This window comes from Crocuta crocuta, unplaced genomic scaffold (genome assembly GCF_008692635.1).
Source record: "Crocuta crocuta isolate KB4526 unplaced genomic scaffold, BGI_CrCroc_1.0 scaffold211, whole genome shotgun sequence".
In the NCBI taxonomy this organism is placed as follows: Eukaryota; Metazoa; Chordata; class Mammalia; order Carnivora; family Hyaenidae; genus Crocuta; species Crocuta crocuta.
This window is the reverse complement of record NW_027527939.1, coordinates 730,253-739,779: the sequence shown is the minus strand read 5'-3', so window position 1 is coordinate 739,779 and position 9,527 is coordinate 730,253. Positions and strand designations below refer to the sequence as shown.

General features: G+C 44.6%; 1 protein-coding gene across 1 annotated transcript in view; it reads right to left on the bottom strand.

Moving 5' to 3' along the window:
• RNF20 (ring finger protein 20) overlaps positions 1-9,241 on the bottom strand; it is a 28,291-nt gene extending 19,050 nt beyond the window's left edge. Inside the window, exons 1-5 of the mRNA XM_077752249.1 lie at positions 9,153-9,241; positions 7,910-8,064; positions 2,494-2,661; positions 2,233-2,380; positions 1,900-2,082 (exon numbers count right to left, since the gene is read on the bottom strand). Of these exons, the coding sequence (XP_077608375.1) occupies positions 1,900-2,082; positions 2,233-2,380; positions 2,494-2,661; positions 7,910-8,038 (628 nt within the window). The 5' untranslated portion in view covers positions 8,039-8,064; positions 9,153-9,241. The remainder of the gene's footprint in view (positions 1-1,899; positions 2,083-2,232; positions 2,381-2,493; positions 2,662-7,909; positions 8,065-9,152) is intronic.
• Between the last annotated feature and the right edge of the window lie 286 nt (positions 9,242-9,527).

Sequence of the window (9,527 nt, the reverse complement as noted above, 5' to 3'; positions counted from 1 at the left end):
TCAGCATTTCTGTATCCCTTGGGTAAATTCCTAGCAGTGCTATTGCTGGGTCATAGGGGAGTTCTATTGTTAGTTTCCTGAGGAACCTCCACACTGTTTTCCAGAGGGGCTGTACCAGTTTACATTCCCACCAATACTACATGGCAATGAGAAACAATGAAATCTGGCCATGTGTAGCAACACGGATGGACCTTGAGGGTGTTATGCTGAGCGAAATAAGTCAGGCAGAGAAGGACAAATATCATATGTTTGCACGTATAGGAGGATTAGGAGGAACTTGACGGAGGAACAAGGGGGAGAAGAAGGGCGGAAATGGTGGGGGAAAGGGAGAGAGGCAAACCATGAGAGACTCTTGAATGCTGACAAAAACTGAGGACTGATGGATGTGGGGGGGAGGGGGGATGGGCATGGAGGAGGACACTTGTGGGGATGAGCACTGAGTGTTATGTGGAAACTAATCTGACAATAAACTATTTGTAAAAAAAATAAATAAATAAAAATAAAAACAAAACAAAACAAAAAGTTTATTCTAAGAGAGAGAAAGAGCATGAGCATGCACAGAGCCTGCGTGAGAGGGTTTGAGCTTCACGTCAGGCTCTGTGCCGGCAGTGTGGAGCCTGCTTCGGGTTTACTCTCTCCCTCGCTCTCTGCCCCTCTCCCGCTCGCATGCATGTGCACTTTCTGTCTCTCAAAAATAAACATTAAAAAAAGAAAAGAATAATCAGAGAAATTAAGGTATTACAACTAAACCAAAATTATTACTGAAAGTAATACTGAAAATGTAAAATCAGGGCACTTAAGAAGATGCAACCTAGCCTCACAAATACTTTACTATATTGTACACGTCTCTGCATCATCATAATTATTTCAAATAGACCCTTTTCCATCCATATAATAGTCTTTCTCTTTTTTTTTTTTAAATATTTTTATTTATTTCTAGGAGAGAGAGAGAGAGAGACAGCGTGAGGGGAGGGCCAGAGAGAGAGGGAGACACAGACTCCGAAATAGGCTCCAGGCTCCGAGCTGGCAGTCAGCACAGAGCCCGACGCAGGGCTCGAACCCACGAACTGCGAGATCATAACCTAAGTGAAAGTCGGACGCTCAACTGACTAAGCCACCCAGGCACCCCTCTTTTTCTCTTTTTAAACACAGAGATCTAACAACTCTAAAATGTAAGCCAACTCTTTTTGAAAATATTAGACAACAGAAAAAAACAAAGAATATATTAAAACTGACTCTTTGAGGTGAAACAACTAGGGCACCTGGGTGACTCGGTTGGTTAAGCATCTGACTTTGGCTCAGGTCATGATCTCGCGATCTGTGGGGTTAGAGCCCCGCATCGGGCTCTGCTGACAGCTCAGAGCCTGGAGCCTGCTTCAGATCCTGTGTCTCCCTCTCTCTGCCTCTCCCCTATTTGCGCTCTGTGTCTCCCCACTGGCGCTCGCTCTCTCTCTCTCTCTCTCTCAAAAATAAACATTAAAAAATTTTAAAATTCAATTTAATAAACAAAAATTTTAAAAATATAATTACCAATATTTAAAATAAGTTACTATCAGTAATAAATCAATGCCCAATACTACACATACATCCAGAAACAGAGCTACTCGTTAAAAAATAAAATTAATTCTACTACTTATAAAAGTGTTTTATTAACAGAGAGTATCAGAATGAGGCGTTCCTCAGCTTCCTACAGGACTGTCACATGGCTCATACAAAACACTTGTAAAATACTACCATGCCACAGCAATGGCACTACTGGTATTACCAGTAATACTGGAGATTAGGTTCCAAGGAATTTAATTAAAGTTAAATACACAGGTTTGCAAACTACAAAGGAACATGCAAAGCTGATCTCCCATTCCTCCCCCTCTGTTCCCAGCGTCCTGGTTCTTGCCTCACCTCCGCTGTTTAGCTTCCGCGACAGGAGCTCCACTTTTTCCTGTAATTTATCATAGACAGTCACAATCTGGGACACAGCCCGGCGGGAGGACTCCACACGCTCTTGCAGCTGAGATTCCATTTCTTCGCTGGAACTGCTGGCCAAGGTAGCGAGGAAGGAGAAAGCTGGCTCTTGCCCTTCCCCTGAGGACACGGTGGGGGAAAAGAAGCCATCAACATTATAAAACTGGAAACATCAAAATCCTTTTCTCCTCAAATGGAAAGCCTGCAAGCCAAGCTCTACTTTAAAACCCCACAGAGCATGCAGTGGCAGAATCCACCACAGACACTCGCCTCTCTCTCGGTCATCTTTGCGTTCCTGATTGCTGTCGGAGTCTGGTTCTGGTTCTGGCACAACAAGGGCTTTTCTTTCTGTGAGGAGATCTCCCAAGCCCTGCTCCAGATCGTAACGTTTAAGGATGATCCGGATGTTTTCATCAAACTGGAGAAGGGGAGGTACAGTCGTGAAAAAACAACAGAATCTGGAAATGAAGAGACTGCAAAGGAGAACTATAATGCCCAAATGAAAATCTGAGTAAAGAAACAGGTAGCTACCTGACTCCAGTACCGGTTGACAATCAGCAGTGAGGCATCGTCAGTGGCCTGTCTTCGTTCCAGTTTTTCAATGTGCTCACGGAGCTCGTCTTCAATGGCCTGCCGTTGATCCAGCATCTCTGCCAGCTTGCGGTTTTTGGTTTGCAGTGTCCGAATGTCTAGCTCCTCCTGCTCCACAAAATCATTCTTATTAGTCTCCACAAAGAAATTAGGCAAACCAGCTGTTAAACTCAACCGGGTCATATTATTTAGCTATTTCCTATGACTAGAGCTATTCATTTTTTAAATCTTACAAGCAATAACTGGATAAGAAGTAGGAACAGAAGAAATAAAGGAAAGAGTCTATGATGACAACGGGAAGTAAGAATGACACTAATCTGCCAGAACTTGGACCTCACCCACCTGACTGTTCTCTTCACATGGATATCCACAAAATACTGTGAGGCTCTGCTGTCCAGCTAGATAACCTCCCCGGATCAACACTGCCATCGCCCTCCTCAGCACTGCCCCTCACCCGTTCAAGACCTTGGCACCTGGGTCCTTCTCTGTCTCAGTCCCTGCCAATATATCCAGTGACCACAATACACACATGGATGTGTACACGTGTGGACAAACCATCTAATCCTCTAGCATCCAGGCTGCATTCTGAATCCCTTAACTCCAGTGATACTCCCTGTGCTTCAGCCACACATTTCAAAAGCCACATCTTGGACTTCTGTCATTATCTGGAACCGTGCCACAACTGAAATCTTAAATTCCTCAAATGAAACCCTAGCTTTCCAGGTACCTCATGTCCTTATCCCCATATCCTTCATCTAGATCTCTCAGAATTTTAAATTCTCTCTGTTTTCCTTGTCAGTCCCTTGTCTCCACTATTTTCCATACCTTGACCTCCAACTTGTGCTCAGGATCCCATTCTCTTCTGTTTCTGCAAAAATAAGACTCCATCAGAAATTCCACACCCCTCTCAATATCTTTAATTTCTCTCCATAGCTCCTTCCCTAGGACAAGTTGGGGTCTGGAGGTGGGGGGGAGGGGGCAGATCCCAGGCAAAGAAAACAGGACTGGATAGGACTACATTCTTACCTAATATTTTAAAAAGTAAGAACTGTTTATGAGAACACCAATTTCTTGTTTTGCTTTTATTTTCTTTCTTCTATTTTGGTTAAAACAGTCTTGATATGCCAAAACAGCCAATAGTTTCCCAACTATACCAGCTTATTAATACTATTAACAAATGAAATCCTCAACCTCTTCTCTGAGCACTCCCTTCCCCTTCTTGCTCTAACTGAAAGCTGGATGAGAGTTCTGTTTCCCTGCAGGTTTCTCCAGCACCGCTCTGCACCTGGAGGTGGGTAGGCCCCCGCCTCGCTCTCCACTGCCACTTCCAGGCCATTACCCCACCTTCCTCCCTAGAACCCGCTAGCTCTGCAGCTCATGCCATTGGTCTGCACCACCTGCCACCCTGCCTTGCTGTGCTTGTCTAGAAATGCCTAGGTCACTTCCCCACGTTTCCTGAAGATTTAGCACCTAGCTTATTATCACTCTCCAATGTTATTCATGTCACAGTTCTTCCTGATTTCAATTCCCATATAGATGATCCTTCCTGTATCTCAAATCATCAAGTCATTGACCTCCTCTCCTCCAATGATCTTGTCTTCTACCTCCTTTGCCACCGAACTCCCAGTTATTCTTTTTCTTAGCCTGATCTGTACGTGTATGTTCTCTGTACTCAACTTCTCCACAATTACCACCTACTTTTCCAGCTCATGTTCTCTAGTTTCCGGACTCCCACAATTCTTCACCTCCCCGAGAACCTATAATCCACTGGTCCTATAACTTTCCCATCCTCCATTCCTCTCACTTCTTTACTCCCTTCTTTATTGACATTAAATTCCACAATCAGTCACAATCACACCCTTCTATAACCTTCCCCTACTTTGCTCCTTCCTTACACTTGCTTAGTAAAAATTCCACCCCTGGTAACATCCAACTCTCCACTACTCCAGGCCTACATCCATGCAGCTGAACATGAATAGAAAACACAAAGCACCATGCTGCCTGGGCTGACTTTAAACTCATGATCACAGTCAAGTAGGTCCTCAGTGCTGCCCAGCAGCAATACTCCATCTCTCTAGTCCATTCCCTCTTCAAGAGACTACTCCATACCTTCTCCTGTCTCGTCAAACCTCCAACACATCCTCCCCCATCCTCACTCTCAGATGAGGTGCTTCTGATTTCACTGAAAAAAAAATGGAAGCAATCAGAAGAGAATGACCACATCTATCTCCCACAACTGCAGCTACTGACCTACCCATATCTGAACTCTTTGCCTTCCTCTTTGCTGCTATGGATCAACTGCCCTGCTCCTAGTTAAGGCCAACCCCCCTGCTGTGCATTATATCACATGCTCTCTCCCTTATTTGTGGAAATCACACTAGCAACTGTCTCCTCTTTCTGCTACTCCATCAGCTTTATCCTCTCTACCAAATCATTGCTATCATAGCTCCTACTTTAAAATAAAAACAAAACAACCTTCCCTCAACCCCACATTTCCCTCTGGCTAATGCCCCATTTTCTTTATCTTGCTTTACATCAGTACTCCTGCAAATCATGGTCTCTGTCCTCTTTTCCCTAATTCCTCTCCTCTCCTATTCTCTTAAGCTCACTGTATTAGGTGTCTAGCACCATCACTCCACAAACAAGATTCTCATTGAGGATCCCAAGAAACTTCTACTGCTAATCCTAACATCTCAGTCCTCCCTTTACCCAATGCTCCCCTTACTTAAGCCATCAGCAGCACCTGAGTAACTCCTTCCTGAAACACTCTCTTCATCTGGCTTCTGGGCCCTCGCTCTCTCTTTTTCTCCTCCTACTTCATTATCCATCTCTTTGGTTAGTCTCGTCTCGTCTCCTTGACATGAAAATATCACAGTGTTACAGGACTCTGTTCCTGGACCTCTTCCTTATCTGTGCTTGCTTAGAGCCTCTAGTCTCATGGATTTAAATACCTCCAACATGGGGCACCTGGGTGGCTCAGTAGGTTAAGCATCTGACTTCAGCTCAGGTCATGATTTCATGTCATGAAACTCGGACTCTGTCTGACAGCTATCTCTGTGCTGACAGCGCAGAGTATGAAGCTTGCTTTGGATTCTGTGTCTCCCTCTTGCTCTCTGCCCCTTCCCTGCTCACGCTCTGTCTCTGTCTCTCAAAAATAAATAAACATTAAGATGAATAAATAAACAAATAATAACTTCCTACAAAATGATGACTCATTTTAATGTTTTTTTTTTTTAATGTTTTATTTATTTCTAGGAGAGAGAGAGAGAGACAGCGTGAGCAGGGGAGGGTCAGAGAGAGAGGGAGTCACAGACCGAAACAGGCTCCAGGCTCTGAGCTGGCAGTCAGCACAGAGCCCGATGTGGGGCTTGAACCCACGAACCGTGAGATCATGACCTAAGCGAAAGTCAGACGCTTAACCGACTAAGCCCAAATGCACAGCTTTAGCCCAGACCTCTCCCCAGACTGCAGATTACTGTATCCAACCACTTACCAGCTCAGAGGTCTATTAAGTATCTCAAACTTCCATGTCCAAAATCAAACTCCTAATTCATCTTCCACAGCTTCCCCAAAACTATGCTCCTCTCATACTGTTCCTTAGCTCAGTATGTGAAGAGTCTGTACTTCGAAAATTCTGGAATCTCATAAACTTCATCCGATCCAACAGCAAAGCCTGTCAACACTACCTCCACAGTGACCCAAGCCACCATGATCCCTCAGCAAGATTACTGCAACAGCTTTCTATAGTGGGACACTTTTGTGCCCCAGGGCCAGGTCCTGTCAGCCTGCCAGACTTCAGCACAGCCTTGGTGGACAGCTCCATTCACACCGCCAGTGTTCCGACATAAAGCACACCTGGAGTCTTTTTACTTTTTGTTCCATAATCTCAGCTGGCTCACTACAGCAACCCTGAAGTGCAGGGGAAGAGTTACTGCCTTTACAACCTTTAACCAACTGGGGTAGGAATCAGAGGATATATGCCCTAGTTCCCCACACTTAGAGAGATGAAATGGGAAGAAGAGGAAAAAGCAACAAGGGAATGATTCTGCTAAGTGAACTCACAGCCCCTGCCCCTCTACGATCTGTTCTCTAAACATAAGTCACAGCATGTTACTCTCTTGCTTAAGACCTTCCAATGACTCCTCACTGCCTTGCGGATAAAGTCCAAAACTAGGATGTATCCTCTCTGCTTCCCTTAGAGCATGTGGCTATTTATCCCTATGAACAGCACATATCCCACTCATAAATACTAGAACACTCTGTTCCCTTGTCCTGACACCTTACAAACTGAAGTCCAACAGCTGTCCTCAGGTAAAGCATAGTGTCTGGCAAATAACAGATGTACAACAAATACTTAGATTTATTGAATTAGCAAATGTCCTTGGGATGCATGACGTGAGACGGTGCTTAGATGAAATCACCTCCTGACAACAGTAAGGAGTACCTGAATCGCTGATGAACTCAGAAATGACACTTCATCAACAATTTACTCTGAATGTTCCCATTATTCTCTCTATTCTGAACCTGAATTCAAATAAGTAGGAGATGTGGTTTTATAAGCTGTGCAAATGTAAAACATTTTAACGCCATACCCCCTTGGCTGAGTTCCAGAATAGACTCCTGATCTAGATCCAAACCTATTATAGTGAGCTTCTGATGTCTAATGGACATATAATATTACTATAAGCTTCTGGTGTATAACAGTCTAATGAAACAGTCTACTCCCTAAGAGCAAGGACAATGTCTTATTTTATTCACCGTTATATTCATAATATCTAGCCCAATAATAATTATTAATAGCTCATATATAGAGAGAGAGTACTTACCAAAGTAGAGGTAATGTTTGAACCCCTAACAGAGACTCTTTCATTTTATCCTCTCAACAACCCAACAGGTGGGTACAAGAATTACATTTTACAGACAAGAAGAGGCACAGGGAAATTAACAAAAGACCATGCATTACGAAGGGGTGACGCTGAGTCAATTCCAGGTAGTCTGGCCTCAGACTCTCATCCTTCACCACTCTCTTCTGTGATTTTGTTCGTAGTACCTAGCACTGAACTTTTCAGTGAATGAAGAATGAATGTATAGTTTCCCACTAATAAATGCCTATAATCAATGTGTAGCAAGCATCACTCTCCAGAGAAGAGTGTGAAGCACACCTCCGAAAATAAACATCCAATGTCAATAAATCTCTCTTCAGAACCGGCCACCACATCCCTTCACCTACTTCTGGCTCTTTTATTTCCCTCTACGTTTTAAATGTCTCTTACATCAGAAGGCTTCCGTAAATTCTTACTTTCAGGTTGCAACTGAGAAGAGAGAAGCACACTCTCAAAGCACTGTTTCCACGTACCGTTGAAGAGACACCCCCGAGCTTAATGGTTTCCACGGTGGTCCCAGAATCCTCAACAGCTGCCTTCTTCTCCGGAGGCATGGATGTGCCAGGCTCTCCAGCGGCTCTTTTATTTCCAATTCCGGACATCTTGGCCCCAGATAATAAACGTTTTCCTGGAGAGTGAGGAAAAAAACAAACAAACAACACCCCCCACCCAGAAACTTAGGTAAGACATGCAAAAAAGAGTAACAATAAAGAGACTATAATGTAAAAACGATCAATTTTTCTGGCCAGCCTTTTTAATCTAAATCCATTCATTTCATACCAAGCAATACAATCCCCAAATTCCTCTTGGAAAGAAAAAAGTAAATTGTGGAGTCAGAGTCAAGGCTGAATTTACACAACCACCAATTTCTAAATAGAATGCTAAGAAATAAGACAATGGGCAAAGGATGAAGAGACCGAGGAAAATGTCAGAAATCTCACTTCCTGAAATGCCAGAATCAGAAAAATAGTTTGATTAGGACAGGAACTAATTCTATTGTGTTGGTAAAATCACAGAGCTGAAAGACACTTGGGATATATCTGCTAAGTCGCTAATACTGAACAAATCATGTATCATCTATGAGACCCAATTTCCTAAACCAGGAATAACAGTATATAATTATTGTGCCCCTTTACAAGATATTAGTAAGTACAGAAAGAACTTACCGTAATGCCTGACACGAAGAACGCATTCACAAACACTAGCTCCTTTTTTAATATTTAGTTTCTTCTCTATTTCCAAATGTTCTCGTGATTTTGTGCAACCCTAGAGAACCTAGATCTGTGTGTGAATAGCAATTCTACCTCTTAGGGAGCCTTGTGTTGCCTTGAAGGAATTCTCCAAGAGCTTCAATTTCCTCATATGTACAATGGAGGCGAACAAATATTCTGTCTACCTAAACTGCCTCAAGGGTTTCAGAGCCCGACGGAGGAGAAATGGATGCTAAGGCACTTTGCTACTTCAGAAAGCAGCCCTGCCATCACCGAGACTACACACTACTCTGCTTGCAATTCAAACTCCAGGAAAACGGGTATCGGTGGCAGTAACCTGAGTCGGAGACCTCATCTGGGGAGAGAGGAGACTGAGGAGCAAGACAAGACCCCAACCTCCCGCGCGGCCAATTGCAGGCCCAGGAGAGGGAAACCCCAGAGCCGGAGATGGTGGAGATTCCCGAGGGCCCGCACGGCCTCACAGCGCCTTTGGCACAGATCTCACCTGGGTTCTTCCAACTCGCGCTGCGGGGGAGCGGAACTCAAGGCAGTTAGTCACCAAGGTCCGTTCTGCAGCCCCACTTCTCACCCCTGACCCGCAGGCGAGGACCCATAGAAGCTTCCGGGGGGCGGGGCCAGGTAAAGGAAGAAGGGAAAGAAAAGAGGAAGTCGCTTCAACCTGGCCGGGCGGAAGTGACGCACCGCGAGGGCGCTGAGCGCCCGGAAGTAAGAACCGTCTCTCTAGCAACGCGAGGCGGCTGGGTCCTCCAGGTGTACACTGCGGTCCCCAGTCCCCACCTTTCACTCCCCCGGTCCTCCGCGCTGTCGCTGGCGAAAGTGTCCCTGACTTTTTCGTCTTGTTGGCCTCTGTTACTACGAC